Source organism: Manis pentadactyla, chromosome 11 (assembly GCF_030020395.1).
Source record: "Manis pentadactyla isolate mManPen7 chromosome 11, mManPen7.hap1, whole genome shotgun sequence".
Taxonomy (NCBI): domain Eukaryota; kingdom Metazoa; phylum Chordata; class Mammalia; order Pholidota; family Manidae; genus Manis; species Manis pentadactyla.
Window position 1 is genome coordinate 118,598,036 of NC_080029.1, and position 17,638 is coordinate 118,615,673.

General features: G+C 36.0%; 1 protein-coding gene across 13 annotated transcripts in view; it reads left to right on the forward strand.

Moving 5' to 3' along the window:
* The window catches only part of LRRC49 (leucine rich repeat containing 49), a 232,163-nt gene that overhangs the window by 173,879 nt on the left and 40,646 nt on the right, over positions 1 to 17,638 (forward strand). For all 13 annotated transcript variants that reach the window (XR_008992662.1, XM_036907846.2, XM_057488936.1 and 10 more), the window contains 3 exons: positions 6,453 to 6,690; positions 7,871 to 8,056; positions 10,880 to 10,989. Coding sequence is in view for 12 of the 13 variants with exons in the window: in XM_036907846.2 (XP_036763741.2) it covers positions 6,453 to 6,690; positions 7,871 to 8,056; positions 10,880 to 10,989 (534 nt within the window). In the remaining variant the exon portion in view is untranslated. The remainder of the gene's footprint in view (positions 1 to 6,452; positions 6,691 to 7,870; positions 8,057 to 10,879; positions 10,990 to 17,638) is intronic.

Below are 17,638 nucleotides of genomic sequence, written 5' to 3' on the forward strand. Positions count from 1 at the left end.
CCTTCTTGTTGGTTTGTGGCCCTCCTCTCCTGGGAGAACAGCGGCCTCTAGTGGCTTGTGCTGCGCAGCTGCGCGCAGACAGGGTTTCTGCTTCCTGCCGGGCTGCTATGGAGTTAATCTCCGCTGTTGCTGTGGGCGTGGCCTGGCTCGGGCAGCTACTCCAAAATGGTGGAGTCGCGTTGGAGCAGGAGCTGCTGGGAGGCTATTTATCTGCGTAAGGGGCCTCCCCGCTCCCTGCAGCCCAGGGGTTAGGGTGCCCAGAGATCCCGGATTCCCTACCTCTGGATTAAGTGACCCGCCCTGCCCCTTTAAGACTTCCAAAAAGCACCCGCCAAAACAAAACAACGACCACAAAAAAAAACAAGAAAAAAAATTTTTTTTATTAAAAAAAAAAAAAAAAAAAAAATTTTTAATTAAAAAAAAAAAAAAGGTGGTCGTTCGTTTTTCTTTATTCTCCGGTGCCAGCCTCAGGCCTCTGCTCACCGGTCTTTCTGCCCTGTTTCCCTAATATTGGGGTCCCTGTCCCTTTAAGACTTCCAAAAAGCGCTCGCCAAAACAAAGCAGCAAAAAAGCAAAAAAAAAAAAAAATGGTCGCGCGCTTTTCTTATGTCCTCTGTCGCCCAGCCTCCAGTGCCTGCTCACTGTTCTTGCTGCCCTGTTTTCCCAGTATCGAGCGCCCTGCACTCTGGCCCGGATGGCGGGGGCTGGGTGTTCGGCAGTCCTGGGCTCCGTCTCCCTCCCGCTCTGCCTGCTCTTCTCCCGCCGGGAGCTGGGGGGAGGGGCGCTCGGCTCCCGCGGGGCCGGGGCTTGTATCTTACCCCCTTCGCGAGGCGCTGGGTTCTCTCAGGTGTGGATGTGGTCTGGATATTGTCCTGTGTCCTCTGGTCTTTATTCTAGGAAGGGTTGTCTTTGTTATATTTTCATAGATATATGTTGTTTTGGGAGGAGATTTCCGCTGCTCTACTCACGCCGCCATCTTCCGCCCCACTCCGAACTGTAACACTTTTTAAAAGTTAAAACATTATAGGACTGGGCTTTAGATTTATGAAATTCTACACCAGTTAGTTCTATTTCTAATTTCTCTTTTTTAAAGTATATTTTTCCTATCTTCCTTGAGAAATGTTCCCAGTTCTGAGTTTATCCAAATAATCTTGAAAATATTATTCTAAACTTTTAATAAGTTTGTAAAAGTCTTTTACACATCAACTTTATTTTTATCTATGGTATTGGGAAAGAGTCTAACTTGGTTTTATTTCAATTGACTAGTCAGTTCACTTATAGCTTTCCTTAATAAAACTATTCTCTTTTTTAGTGAGAATGCCACTTTCATGTATTAAATTCCCATAAATATTTAGATATTTATGGACTTTCTATTCCTTTACACTGATTTACTTATCTGTCTTAATGCCAACAGCAGACTATTTTGATTATAGTCATTTTGTAGGAAGTTTTAATGTCCAGTAGAGGAAATCTACTTTCAACTATTCAAAGTTCCAATTCTCACACACTGAGAAGTCACACATGTAAAGTTCTTACATATGAACTTTAAAATCATTTAATCTAAATACAATGTTAAGAATCTTATTCAAATGGCAATTAAGTTATTCTTTACAAAAGGTTTGACATTCTCAAGATAATATATCATCATTTTAATCACGGTATATATCTTCACTTTTTCAGGTTTTGTTTGGTATCCAGGGGGAGCTAACTGGGGAAGTGTTGAAAGATTGAAGGAAAATTCTGAGGAACTGAATGAGTTTAGAGACCATGGAATTGTAGCAACTAAAGTCTGAATTGTTGAGTGAGTATTCCAGGTGCACAGAGTACCTAGGTATAAAACTAGAGAAGCTAAATATCTGCTAAAGAATAAGGAGACAGTGGATCAAAGATAAGAAATAAAATATTCAAGTATAATGACAAAAGAATGAAATGATGGGTCATATAGTCTAGGCTGGATTTCTAAGGAATTAAAAAACAAAGTTGCCAACAGGTTGAGAAAAAATTTAGTATTTCTGGGACTGGAGTTGAAGATGAGAAGTACATGTTGTAAGAGGTCTAATAGCTGGAATAGGGGGGGATTTATGGTCAGAATAAGGTTATGGAGAGTTTACAGCTGGAATGCATCTAAGTAATGCAACATGAAGAGCAATTTGGAGGCCATTACTGTGACCACAGGGGTGAGTTGTTGGAGAAGAGTAGACGTGCAGGTCATCAGAGGGAGATGAGTTCAAGCTGCTATTGTAGGCATTGGCGTTACTGATGGCAGAACTAGGGGTGGAACCAAGGGCCAAAATATTTAGCAATGACCACCACCCTCATCTCCTCCGATCTCGGTCATGCATCCTAGGCTTCCGTTACAGGGCTGTTCACTGTTCAGGTTTTAAAGTGCTGACAGCTGCAATGAGCGTAGGAGTCTTTGTTTCCTGATTGGCTCTTTTACCTGGCAAAACTACCTCTGATAGGTGGGTTCCAGATTATTAATGTGACTTTCCTAGCTCTTATAACTTTTTAAGCAGTATATGGCCAAAAATTCTGTGACCCTCTACAATAATTTATAAGTATTGAGTCTTTGCTTTTATGGTCTTAAAAACAAGCAATCAGTTCCAAGAGAAAGAGGCAGTATCTGTTAGTGAAAAGTGTTCTTAATAGGAGTTCCACAAAGACAGAGGCTTTTAAAGCGAGGAGCACAAAGGAGGAGTTGGGAGAAATGGGGAAAATGGTGTGTGGGTTCAATGGAGAGGATATGGAGAGTAAAAATGAATCATTATGAAGGGGATCCACAATTTCTACCAAAGGATTTATTTTCTACTGATGTAAATTCAAAGCACCATGGAGACACCGTTACATTATCTTTGTCTTACTCTTTGAATAACTATTAAATCAAGAAGACACAGATGATATTTGAAGTTGGAGAAATATAATGTAAAATCAGTTACTTACAACTTCTAGTGGTTGTAGCTAATTTCTTCAATTTAGTTTGTTATCCAATTCCTGTAAAATCTTGTATCAGAAAGATAGAACTCTTCTCAAAGGGCTTACTATACCCTATATATGTCTACACTAGGGGCTCTCAACCAGAGGATCCAGAATGACATTTTGACCTGTAAGTACTTACTTTCCTTGCACTCTCCACAACATTGGCATAGTTGACACTCTTCATTGTTGACAGGCTCTTGGCACTGACTTTCTTGATAATACATTCACTGATTTTCCTTCTACCTATGTGGCTATTCTTTTTTTTCTTTAATTATATCTTGCTAACTAATTCCTTTTCCACCAAATCTCTAAAGGTATATCATGCTATTTCTTCTTTTATAAGATTTAGATTAACTTTTTATAATAGATGAGGATTCAGCTCACTCACCTTTTTTCCTCCCAACATTATACACACACACACACACGCACACACATACACATTCTTTGCTAGTAATTTTTGTAATGTATATTAAACCTCAGTTTTTTGTTTCATCTGCTATAATAGCTCTCAACTCTGCACTGTGCAAGATGACTTTAAATACCATTTATATTTTGAAGATACCAATATGTATACCTTTTCTCTTACGTTTTACCATTGATTTATGTTTAAGGGAAAAAAATCCTTTCCACATTGAGAGTATAAAAATATTCCCACATTTTATCCTCTTAAAGGTTTAAAATTTGGCCTTTCATCGTCTTATACTGAAACTGACCTTTAAGCTTGAGATTGAGGTCGGATCTGTTTGTTTTTCCCCTGTAGTAATAACCACTGCCCTGGTGCTGTTTATTGAGTGTTCTTTCCTTTCCCACCCATGTGCAGTCCTACTCTGCGTGCATGTTTCGTGGCAGTGGGAGAAGTGGGTGGTAGGGTCCCTTTACAGACCTTCAGTTAATTCAGTCTTAATTTGTCACCCCCATCTTCCATCATGTCTGCTGTTCTTTCCAAAGTGCTACTGGGCAGTTTGGGTGTCCCTGTTCTTGTCCCCAGTATGTATTCAAAGCTATGGCTCCCTTTGTTCTTCTGTCCATTCAACATTCTTTGCTTTCCAGCTTCTAGAAATTTTCTGAAACTTCTTGCTGCATATTTTCCCCCACTATTTTGCTTGTTGTTGTGGGTTAACACCATTTTACTTTTAATGGAGTCTTAAAGGCAGAGTTTTCAAGCACATGTGTTCCATTTCTCTGCTATTTATTCTGAAAGTACAAAGTGAAGTGTTTTAAATATTGGAAGTTGTATTTCTATATTCTCTGTAAGTCTTTAAAAATATATAATTAGATTTAATATAATTAAATATCTTTCTGGAATGGTATATACACATAGATCTTTCTGAAGGTAGAAAGCTAATCCAAGGGCCACAGAGTCCCCTAACTTAGGGTTCCAATTTGTTTTTTAATACTATGTAAGGTTTTCCATTTTTCACAATCCCATTTATAATCTTTGTATTTCATAATGCCAAAAAAGTGGCTAATTTTTGTGTTACAGTGTCTGTGACCTTTGGCTTATGGGTGTGTAACTAAATGCCTGGAAACAAGTATCCATGAAAAAATTATAGGCACATAAAGGAAAGAAATTCCGTAAAACTTTGGTTTATCCCATTAATTATTTCACCTTTCACTGTAGTTGGGAGAGCTCTGCAGTAAAGTGACATATTGCAGGTTTCTTTTCCTTGCCAGAAATGGGAAAGAACATGGTGTAATGTTTTCTTTGCTTACATTGGATGCATGCAGTGAAGCTGGTTTATTTTTGGTCATTTCCTGTCTGTGGTACTTTAGCCAACAGTACCCTAATAAAATATAATGTATGAAATGAATTTCCACACCTATGAATGTTGTAATAGAAATTCATAAAATACGTTATTATAGGAAACAGCACCACTTATTCACTGGGAAAAGTATCTTCTGAAATATTTTAAATCTTTCTGTTCTAGCCTGTTATAGAAAGTGTAAAGATTAAAAAAAACAATAAACTCCCATATTTCTCTGAAATATTGTCTTTTTTATTCCATTTAGGCATTTAAGAGTATATTCTCCATTTAGCCTGACTTTCAAACACTCATTACTTTATTGTATTAAGTTTATCACCCTGTCTTTCCTAAGAGTCCTCTACTAATCAAGAAAGCATAGAATATTTTTCTGATTCATTCTTATATAAAGATCAAGTTGAATTAATGAACATTTGGACTCGGAATTAACCCCTTGATCTTGAAAAGAATTCCTGTTTGATGGCAGACCGCCTACTGTTATGTAATATTGAGCTGGGAAATGTACTTGGAAATGTATTGGACTTCATGGAAAAACAAATTTTAAAACATTGTTCCTCCATAGAAGAATATCACATTTCTTGTAGTGTAAATTTAAACTAAACAAGGGTAGAAAACTGGACCAGGCAACCCAGACACCTACTCTAAAAATTTGAGTCACACTTGATTCCTCCCTTTATTCCCCACAGTCAGTCATGAAGTCCTACTTTTATTTTCCTTTAAGTATCTGGTATATCTATGTTTCTTCTTTTACTAATAATCACTAAAATATATTGAGCTAAGTATGAAGTATGGTTTAGAATATTATTTCTAATCTTCATAACAACCCTGAACAAATATGTGTTATGATCACTATTGTACATACAAGGAAACTGAAGCTACAAAGAAATTAAATAACTTGTCCAAAAAGACATCTGTTTACCAATAACAGATTTGGAATCTGAGCTAAGATCTGTCTTTTCTCGCCAGTGCCATTGCCAGTACACCGTGTCCTCTTCCTTGTTACGCCCTCATATGGCCTGGTTGACACTATTGCACTCGTCTTCCTGCGACTCTCCCTCCATGCAGCCCTTCCCTGCTACATCTTCCACAAAGTGGACCAACTTACTTGTCTAAAGTGGATCCTTGACGATAGACGACATATCTTGAAGATACCTTATTCATCTTTGTATTCCCGGCCCCAGATCTGGCTTCACACACGACACATTGGAGGTCCTTAAAATCCTGCACTGAACATGGTCCTATTGCTTTTTTGTTTTAAAATCTTTTTCTGTCAACCTTTAGGACAAAATCTGACCTTTAAGTTTCATCTTCAAGTACAACTCCCCCATGTTTCAGTGTTCCAGCCATATTGAAATTGTTCTTGCTGGAATGTGTTGTATTTGTACGGACACGAAAAGATATCCATGGTATATTATATGGGTTGTTTTAAAACTAAATAGAATATCAATTATCTTTCACTGATATAAATAATTTGGGTTTAAAGGTGGTATTTTTTATTCCTATGTGCCTTTTCTTTAGTTAAAATATATGAGTAGAAAAACAAAATTTCCAGATATTCTTTTGATACCTTAGTTTTTGGTGGTCTGGGTTTAATTATTGAAATGAAAAAGTGAATATAAATTTTTCAAATACTTTTTCCAACATGTGTCTATATTCTGTTATTTACTTTGCACGATAAGACTTTCATTTAAAATTATTTGTTGCATTTTCCAGGTCTTTGGACTCAGGACTCGCCAGTGCTTTACAAGGTTTATCTGTGACAGACACACACCTTGTTGAAGTGGATGGGGACACACTTGCCCTGTATGGCTCAGGAGCCCTGGAATCTTTAGATCGGAATTGGAGCGTTCAAACAGCAGGAATGGTGACAACCGTGTCCTTCACTTTCATAGAATTTGATGAAATCGTCCAAGTGCTTCCCAAATTGAAGATTAAGTTTCCTAATTCTCTGGTAAACATTTCCTTTTAGAAGTATATTTGAATTATTCTCAGTTATGACTTTTGTGTTCAGAACAAAGACCTGTTTTACCTTTTATTATATAGTTTCTATCTGGCAGGAAGATTAAGCTTTTGTGTTGATTTCCTGGATCTGGGATTTAAATAAGTATTCACAAACGGCTTTGCAGTTTTCTGTTAATATTGGAAATTATCTCCCTAGAAAGTGATTCTTTATGGAATATAAAAGCACTGACATAATTGTATTCATATTATATACTTCTTCTTTACCAACCGTTCAACAGAACCTCACCTAACCCTATATTATGTATTAATTTGTTGTACCTGGTATTAATGGGACATGTACATTTATATTTAATTTTTATAGTATTCCCCTAACAAAATTTAAAATATTTTCATAGCTCATTAAATTTACTTTGAGAAATGAGCCTTTTCCAGATATGGTAGTATTGTATTATTTATTAGGATGCATTTGCAGAAACTGATATCCGTGAAGATCTCTGTTGAGTTTTTATTGTTGTTATTTTCTCTGTTAGCCAAGTGATTTCCCTCACCTAGCCTTTTATAATGTTTTTTCTATTGCCACATTATCCTCCCTAAAGAAAACAGAAGGAGAGACAGTATGTTTAGAAAAGAGCATCTAGTTTGACAGACAGGACACTTACTTACATTAACATTTCAATTTTGGTGATCTATTTTCCTGTAGCCAGTTTAGCTAGCCCGCATACTAATTGGCAAGATACAGGTAGTAATGGCTAATTAGTTCTTCTCAGAAGCATTGTGAGCCCTGTATTTATAAAGTTCTGAAATTTTCATTTCCAATATATCCTTTGTAGATTTAATTTCAGTGTAAAGCATGTAAAATCATAATGCCTGAGTCTGTATTATTGCATATTTATGTAATTTAAAGAATCCTCATTTGTTAATACATGGGGGGATGTCCTTTGCAGAAGTGATACCACTTTAAATTCATATTGGATGGACTAATGGGTTCCATCATTGATCATTAGATGAATTAAAGTTACATAAGTGTAGCACATTCAGTTGACTTAATATAATTGAAAACATATTAGCTAAGCCTAAAGTTTACAGATTTATAGAATATTTAATGTTAATATTTTAAGATGGTTAAACTCAATGTTCAGCTCTTTTTTGTGTGTATTTTATTATTGCAGCACCTTAAATTCAAGGAAACAAATCTTGTAATGCTGCAGCAATTTAATGCACTGGCACAACTCCGTCGCATTGACCAGTTGACAATCGATCCTCAAGGAAATCCAGTTGTCAATTTTACACTCTGGAAATACTATGTACTGTTTAGGCTGAGCCATTTTAGTATGCAGAAAATAAATGGGACAGAGGTAAGCTAAACATTACATCATTTGGAATAAAAATGTTCCTTTTTAGGGGAAATAGTCATAGAAATGATCAGGAATTTAAGTAACCATGATAGAACTTTTCAGGGAAACTGATTTCTTTTTCAATCTTGACATTTAAAATGTCAAAAAGCTAAAAATCTATTTATCCAAAAACTTCTGAAGCACTAAGCAAAATTTGAAAATCGTACCAGGTCATGGTGAATAGTAAATACTTTTACTATTGTTTGTAAGCATTCAGAAAAGTAAAATGTTGGTAGGATGACAGTTCTTAAAAAAGAATGCTTCTGTAGGCAATGTTATCTTTTTATGTTTCAAAATGCTCTACAGACTGCCTGGTATGCAAGAGGGGATGGGAAAGTAATACCCAATTTTCAGCTAGTAAGGGTCATTGTAGAGGAAAAGAAGGATAAAATGGGGGGAAAAGAAAGTGTACATAGAGAGAGAAGAGTAATTTTTTAAAAAGAGAGATGAGAAGGAGAAATAAGCAAAGGAGGAGAGGTAAAAAAAGAGAGAGGAAAAATGAGAGGAAAAGGAAATAAAACAAGCATAAGTAAACATCTAGACTTCTTTGTTAATTGTAACAGTGGCCTGTGATATATCTGCATATTGTGTAACTTGGGTCTGCAGCCTGGATAACTGGAAAATTATTAATGAGAAGTTATTTTCTGATTGATTCTGCTCAGCTCATCACAAGGGTAATCCCCCAGCTACCAGAAGACCATGCTCTCTTTAAATATCATTTTGGAAGAAAAGAGCAACTGTACTTCTTCCTCTTTATGAGGAATTCCTGAACTGAATTTAAATAATCCTCTAAAGGAAAAAAAATCTTTTAACATGCTGTAAATAATATTGCACTTATCTGTTAAAATTCAGAAGTCCACCTTATTATAAGATGAACTTGTAATCAGCTTTGCTGGAATGATAGTAATAGCAACTGTATGTCTGTGCAGCTGATATACAGTGACTTCCTTCACCTAGGACTCCAAAAATCCAGCATACTGTTTAGTGACTGGGAGGTCGTTGGGTCAATGTGCAAGAGACAAATAAAATTTGCATCGACTATGGTATGCCTATGACCACAGTATAGCCATCTGTTGGAGATGTAGGGCAAATCAGGACCCTTCAGGTGACTATTAATTTCTCCGGCTACTTCTCAAGAGATTTGGTTCAGTCTTGTGTACTCTTATGTAGCCTCTTGGTGCTTCCCCAGAGACTGTGAGTCACTGGCCAGACCTTGTAAGTAGTCCCAAAGGTTTCCTAAGCTAGCCTGGACTGGAAGTAAAATGGCCATTTTGGCTGTGGGTAAGTAATTCTCCCTCATTAATGGACAAACTGTTTTCCCAATTAACCAAAAATAGTGTATTTCCCCAGACATGGATCACTACTAGAAGTGCACTGATTATTATAAAACCTTGAAATAGGAATGAATAGTATAATATAACTATGTAAACTAGAGAGGATTTATAAAGAACCAATATAATTTATTCTGATTTAAAGTTCTGAATGTGTCAATGTCAGGGATATTTGCCACTTAATTGAAAGATCTAAAATAAAGCTGCTTATCTCATCCTTGACAATATATAGTAATGTTATACTCTATCTACTTCTCTTTGTATAAGAGAGAATGACATCACTTGAGGTAGAATTAAGTTGAATAATGATCATCAGGAAGAAAAGACGGAGTAGTGGCCTGCACTGGCCACTAGGTGACATGTTAGATTAAACAATGTAGTTGTCAGCTGAAGGATTTGAGGGAGTAGCAACCTCACTCTGAGAGTCTAGGGAAAGGAAAGACTCAGGTTTATAAGGTGCTTGTGAATTATGGGTATGTTTTTCAGAAAATGCCTGTGGAGTGTAGTATAGCTCATGTTAAGAATGAATTTCTTAAAGGTCCAAAATTTAGCTTTACCAAGGGCTGTCAGCCTCAGCTCTGCGGACATACCCGCCCAGGTAACTCTTTGTGGTGCAGGCTATGCACGGTAGGGTGTTTAGCAGCACCCCTGGCCTCCAGCCACCAGATGCAGTACCGCCGTTCCACCAGTTGTGATAACCAAAAAGGTCTCTAAATATTGCCAAATGTTTCCTGTGGCCAAAATGGTCCCTAGTTGGGAACCACTGAATGAAACAGACAAACTCATAGTATTTCAAATACAAACAGCACCATTTTATATTTAAAAATATGCCCACATATTAATCCAAGTCCCGCTTTTAGCTTTTCGTACTTTCCTGGTTAACACAGGAATGAGCCAGCCCAAAGAATACCTGTGACAAGTTATTCCTTTTGGGAAGAAAGGCAGATATAACTTCAGAATGAACAAGAGTGGTTTTGATATTTCAATGTTCTGTATCTCAAGAAGGGGCAAAATTATCCTTAGAGAAGCAAGGTAAAAACAACCCCTTGGCTTACCTTTGACACATTATTAAAATGAATTTATTCCATTGAGATTTTAGAATTTTTTCCCAGAATTATTCTACTCCAATAAGATATAGGATTTCTGAAAAAAAAATTCATTATGAATTTAAGGTTCTTCAAGTATAGTTCTTAGGAAACATGGCTTCTAACTCTGAGCTAATGAATCACCACCCAGTAATCCTCCATTACCATAGGCCACATTTTTATGTCTTCTTCTGGTTAAGCCCAGGGAAGAAAGAGAAATACTAATAAGAACTTTCTTCTTACAACCCAGGAAAAGGGACTTTCCTGAGCTAAGAGAAAATATTTAATTTGGACATTTCTTTGGAATTATGTTGTTGTATCAGCTAAAAGACAATGTCATTTTTGACCCCTCCATTGTATCTCTTCAGGTAACACAGAATGATATGGTAATGGCTGAAAGACTCTTTGGAATCCTAGCACATGTAGCATCTTCTGAGTTACCCCAGTACCGTCTGGTTTCAATTCTAGGTGATGCCAGGTAACCTTTACTTCTACAGTTTTTATAGAATTACTGTGCATTAGAAAAAGTAATAAATTCCACATACCTCTTAACTGTGCCATGTATGCATCCCACAAGCATTTATCCTAAATTAACTTTGTGGCTGGCCCTCTTCAAAGTCCCTGTTTGTGTGTGGCTTATTAGCTAATAAGTCAAAGATAACCATTTATAATGTTTCAGATGCTATACGAGCAGGCTATAGGAGCATAGGAGAGACCTACATTTTAGAAGAACATCAAGGAAGGCTTCACAAAGGAGTAACATTTTATCTAGTTCTTCAGGAATGAGTAGGAGTTTTCAGGTAGAGGTTCTAGGGGAAAGAGATCTGCAAAGGCATAGGAATTCTAAATGGTTCTGTATAATTAAAGTATGGGATGATTGGGAATAGTGATAGGAAATGAAGCTAGAAAGATTGGTTGTGGTTTGATTTTGTAAAGTCCTGCAATCCATGCAAAACAAAAATGAATACTTGTGCTTTATAATTGAGCACAACAATTAGCTGATTAGATTATGTTCTAGAACGGCTGCCATTTGTGCAGCAGATAGAAGGAATAAAAACCAATCAAAAGGCTAGTCTATTGTCCAGGAGAGAGATTATAAAGAACTGAACTAAGTGAGAATGGAGAAGAGGATAATTTGAAACATACTTAAAAGAGGTTACCTGACAGAACACACTGACTAACAGGAATTGGCATGGATGGAGGGAGAAGGGTCAAGGATGGTGCATCAGTCATGATTCAATTATAATTAAGAGAATTCACACTGGCTAGACTAAGCAGAAGACAATTGGTATACAATGAATTGGTTACGTACAAAATCATTGGAAAGATTGGGAAAGCAGACTCTAGACTGGGCGTGGAGATGACTCTCAGAATGATATCACAGAACCAGCCCACCAAGGAAACTGCCCAGGGAGCTGGGTGACCAGAAGACAATTGTCACAGCTGTAACCTTCAGGACCATACCACTTGAACTACATTGGGGATGAAGAAGTTACCCACTCCCCTCCCCAGAACATGACTCCAGAGCCATGTTGTCCTGCTATAATTTATACCAACAAAATAGGTATCTTATGTGCTACCTTTACTTCCCCACTTAGTTCTATTTCAGATCTTACCCAACTGTATCTATTGGTAGAATCTAAATCCCATAAATAAGACCCACAGAACCACTCTGAAACAAAATATTGAGGGAGGTACTGCTACAAATGAACAGTGAATGCAAGAAATAAGAAGCATTGAATTCAAAACACTGTGGTGTGGAAAGAAATCAGTAAATTTTAGTTGTCTAAAAAATATTCATGCATATTGTAAAAACATTTAATAACCCAAAAATAAAAATCCCATAAAATCCTAAGAGGAAGTTAAAATTTGCTGTTTCTTTCTTTCTTTGGGAGAAATAATGGGTACTAATTAACACTAGAAATTAATAGAAAAATGCATATGTAACTCTGCATCTTAAAATTTTAGAAGCTACCCTTAGAAAGAAAGATTAGATGTACAATTTCTAAACCACTAAAGGGAAAAAAACACTGATCTGAACAAAGAGCAGGAAGGGAAGAAAAAAGAAAATATCACAATATATATTAATGAATGAATTCCCCTATTAATGTCAGACTGTGTTAAAAATTAAGTTATATGCTGTTTTTGAGACATTCCCCTAAAGAAAGCAATATACATAAAAGTTGAAAACAAAGGGCTAAAAGTATGTAATGGGGCAAATGCCAACAATAAACAAACATGGGAGTATTAATATTAGTTATAATAGAACTGATGATACCAAAAATTCCAGTCCATCAAGAAAGATAATAATGATGAAATTTAATGTAACCAAGATCATACTTCTAAATCTATCAATAAATACAAGTGTACATTGACAAATACACAGTTATTGTGGTAGATATTAATCTGTTTGATCAGTGGATCAAATAAACCAAAATAAAAAGATATGGAGGACTTGAATGTACAGTTAACATACTTCAACAAATAAATGTATATAGAATTTATTTCTAGAACCTTAGTCCCAATTCAGAAAATAAATCTATTCAAACACCTATGAAATGTTTGCGAAAAAGTGAACATATAATAAACTCAAAGAAATCTCTATGTATCCCAAAAGGTATACTTATACAGATCACATTCTTTAATCATAGTATCATAAAATTAGAAAATAATTAGCCAAAAATATATCCAGTTAGAATTGGCAAAACAAGCAGAGGCTAATTTCCAGGAAACAAGATATAAATGCCTTTAAACTTAAAAAAGATAAGGTTTTTTTCTTGATACATTTTTTTCTTGAAGTATAGTTGATATACAATATTATATTGGGTTCAAGTATATAACATAGTGGTTTGACAGTTATATACATTATTAAATGCTCACCCCAAGTAATGTATTTACAATCTCTTAACAAAGAAAGATGTTACAGAACTATTGACTATATTATCTATGATGTAGTTTCATCCCTATGACTAATTTATATTATGATTGAGATTTTGTGCCTCTTTATCCCCTCCACGTATTTCCCCCACCCATCCCAACCCCTCCCCCATGGTAACCACCAGTCACTTCTCAGTGTCTATGAGTCTATAAAAAGATGTTTGCCCTCAGTCAAAGTTATAGACGTGAGTTAACTCAACGTAATAAAGGCTCTATATGACAAACCCACAGCTTACATTAAATTCAGTGGTGAAAGCTGAAAGTTTCCCTCTAAGATCAGGAACAAGACAAGGATACCCACTTTCACCATTTTTATTCAGTGTATTATTAGAAGTCCCAGCCACAGCAATTAGATAAGAAAAAGAAATGAAGGGCATCCAAGTTTGAAAGAAAGAACGAAAACTGTCACTGTTTACAAATGACATTATATATAATATATGTATATATAAAGCGCCCACCTAAAAACTATTAGAACTTATTAATGAATAAAGTTAAGTTGCAGGAAGCAAAGTCAATACACAGAAACCTTTCCATACATAGTAAAATAGCAGAAAGAGGAGTTAAGAAAACAATCCCAATTGCAATTACATCAAAAAGAATAAAATACCTAGGAATAAATTTAACCAAGGAGGTGAAAGACCTGTACACTGAAGATTATAAGACACCAATGAAAGAAATTGAAGATGAGCCAAATAAATGCAAAGACTGTCCATGCTTATGGATTGGAAGAATTAGTATTGTTAAGATGTTCATACAGTCCAAAGCTATCTACAGATTCAGTGCTATCCCTATCAAAATATCAATGGAATTTTCACAAAACTAGAACAAGTAAAGCAAAAGTTGACTCTTTGTAAAGACCATTTTCTAAGGAAAATCCAAGAACTCAGCTATTAGACTTTTTTAGAACTAATCAGAATATGCAACAAGGAGGCCAAATACTATACCAACACACAAAAATAATTAATGTTTCCTCATTAAAAATAATAAACAATTGTAAATAATATTAGAAAAAGTAATATTAGAAAAAGAAAGAGGGCCTTTAGAGACCAATATAACTGATCTTCCTGAAAAAGAATAAAAAATAAAAGTCACAACCATGCTGATGGAGATGCAGAGAAATATACAAGAGCTAAGGGATGAAATCTGGAGGCAGATAACAAATGAAACAAGCAATGGAAGGACTTAAGAGCAGACTGGATGAGGTGCAAGAGACTGTTAATGGAATAGAAATCAGAGACCAGGAACACAGAGAAGCTGAGGCAGAGAGAAATAAAAGGATCTCCAGGAATGAAAGAATATTAAGAGAACTGTGGGATCAATCCAAACACAACAATATTCGCATTATATGGGTACCAGAAGACGAAGAGACAGAAAAGGGGATAGAAAGTGTCTTTCAAAAAATAATTGCTGAAAGCTTCCGCAAAATGAGGGAGAAAATAGTCTCTCAGACCATGGAAGACCATAGATCTCCCAACAAAAAGGACTCAAGGAGGACAACACCAAGACCTAATAATTAAAATGGGAAAGATCAGAGAAAAGGACATGGTATTAAAAGCAGCCAGAGAGAGAAAAAGTATCGCCTACAAAGGAAAACCCATCAGGCTATTATCAGACTACCCAGCAGAAACCTTACAGGCCAGAAGGGAGTGGCATGATATATTCAATGCAATGAAACAGAGGGCTGCAAACCAAGAATACTGTATCCAGAAAGATTATCATTTACATTTGAAGGAGAGATTAAACAATTTCCAGATAAGCAAAAGTTGAGGGAATTTGCCTCCCACAAAACACCTCTACAGGGTATTTAAAGGGACTGCTCTAGATGGAAGCACTCCTAAGGCTAAATAATGTCACTAGAGAAAATAAAATCACAGCAAAGAAAGCAGACCAACCAAATACTAACTAATGGCAAAAATAAAATAAGCTTTCCACAAAATCAGTCAAGGGAAACACAAAGAGTACAGAATAAACACCTAATGTACAAAGAGTGGAGATGGAAGAATAAGAAGGGAGAGAAAAAAAGAATCATCAGACTGTGCTTATAATAACATAATAAGTGAGTTGAAGTTAGATGGTTAGATAGTAAAGAAGCTACCCTTGAACCTTTGGTAACCATGAATCCAAAGCCTGCAGTGGCAATAAGTACATATCTTTCAATAATCACCGTAAATGTGGATGGACTGAATGCACCAACCAAAAGACAAAGAGCAATACAATGGATTAAAGAGCAGACACATCTATATGCTGCTTACAAGAGACTCAACTCAAACCCAAAGACATACACAGACTAAAAGTCAAGGGATGGAAAAAGATATTTCATGCAAACAATAGGAAGAAAAAAAGCAGGTGTTGCAGTACTTATATCAGACAAAATAGACTTCAAAAACAAGAAAGTCACAAGAGATAAAGAAGGACATTACATAATGATAAAGGGGGCAGTCCAACAAGGGGATATAACCATTATAAATATATATGCACCCAACACAGCAGCACTGACATGTGTGAAACAAATACGAACAGAATTAAAGGAGGAAATAGAATGCAATGCATTCATTTTAGGGACTTCAACACATCACTCACTCCAAAGGACACAGACAGAAATAAGTAAGGACACAGAGGCGCTGAACAACACACTAGAGCAGATGGACCTAACAGACATCTACAGAACTCTCCACCCAAAGGCAGCAGGATACACATTCTTCTCAAGTACACATGGAACATCTTCGAGAACAGAGCACATGCGAGGCCACAAAAAGAACCTCAGTAAATTCAAAAAGATTAAAATTCCACCAACCAACTTCTCAGATCACAAAGGTATGAAACTAGAAATAAATTGTACAAAGAAAACAAAGAGGCTCACAAACACATGGAGGCTTAACAACATGCTCCTAAATAATCAATGGATCAATGACCAAATAAAAAGACCAAGCAATATATGGAGATAAATGACAAAATGACAACAACAGCACAAAGCCCCAACTTCTGTGGGATGCAGCGAAGGCAGTTCTAAGAGGAATGTATATAGCAATCCAGACATATTTAAAGAAGGAAGAACAATCCCAAATGAATAGTCTAAAGTCACAATTATTGAAATTGGAAAAAGAAGAACAAATGAGGCCCAAAGTCAGCAGAAGAAGGGACATAATAAAGATCAGAAATAAAATAAATAAAATTGAGAATAATGAAACAATAGAAAAAATCAATGAAACCCAGAGCTGGTTCTTTGAGAAAATAAACAAAATAGATAAACACCTAGCCAGACTTATTAAGAGAAAAAGAGAATCTACACACATAAACAGAATGAGAAATGAGAAAGGGAAAAATCACTATGGACACCACAGAAATACAGAGAATTATTAGAGAATACTGTGAAAATCTATATGCTCACAAACTGGATAACCTAGAAGAAATGGACAACTTTCTAGAAAAATACAACCTTCCAAGTCTGACCAAGGAAGAAATGGAAAATCTTAAAAGACCAATTACCAGCAACGAAATTGAATTGGTAATCAAAAAACTACCGAAGAACAAAACACCCAGGCCAGATGGATTCACTGTTTAATTTTATCAGACATTTAGAGAAGACATAATACTCATTCTCCTTAAGCTTTTCCAAAAAAATAGAAGAGGAGGGAATACTTCCAAACTCATTCTTTGAAGCCGGTGTCACTCTAATACCAAAACCAGGCAAAGACCCCACCAAAAAAGAAAATTACAGACCAATATCCCTAATGAATATAGATGTAAAAATACTCAACAAAGTCTTAGCAAACTGAATTCAAAAATACATCAAGAGAATCATACCCTATGATCAAATGGGATTCATCTCAGGGATGCAAGGATTATACAGCATTAAAAATCCATCAACATCATCCACCACATCAACAAAAAGGACAAAAACCACATGATCATCTCCATAGATGCTGAAAAAGCATTTGACAAAATTCAACATCCATTCATGATAAAAACTCTCAACAAAATGAGCATAGAAGGCAAGTACCTCAACATAATAAAGGCCATATATGACAAACCCACACCCAACATCATACGTAACAGCAAGAAGCTGAAAGCTTTTCCTCTAAGATCAGGAACAAGATAGGGATGCTCACTATCCTCACTATTATTCAACAGTGCTGGAGGTCCTAGCCACATCAATCAGACAACACAAAGAAATAAAAGGCATCCAGATT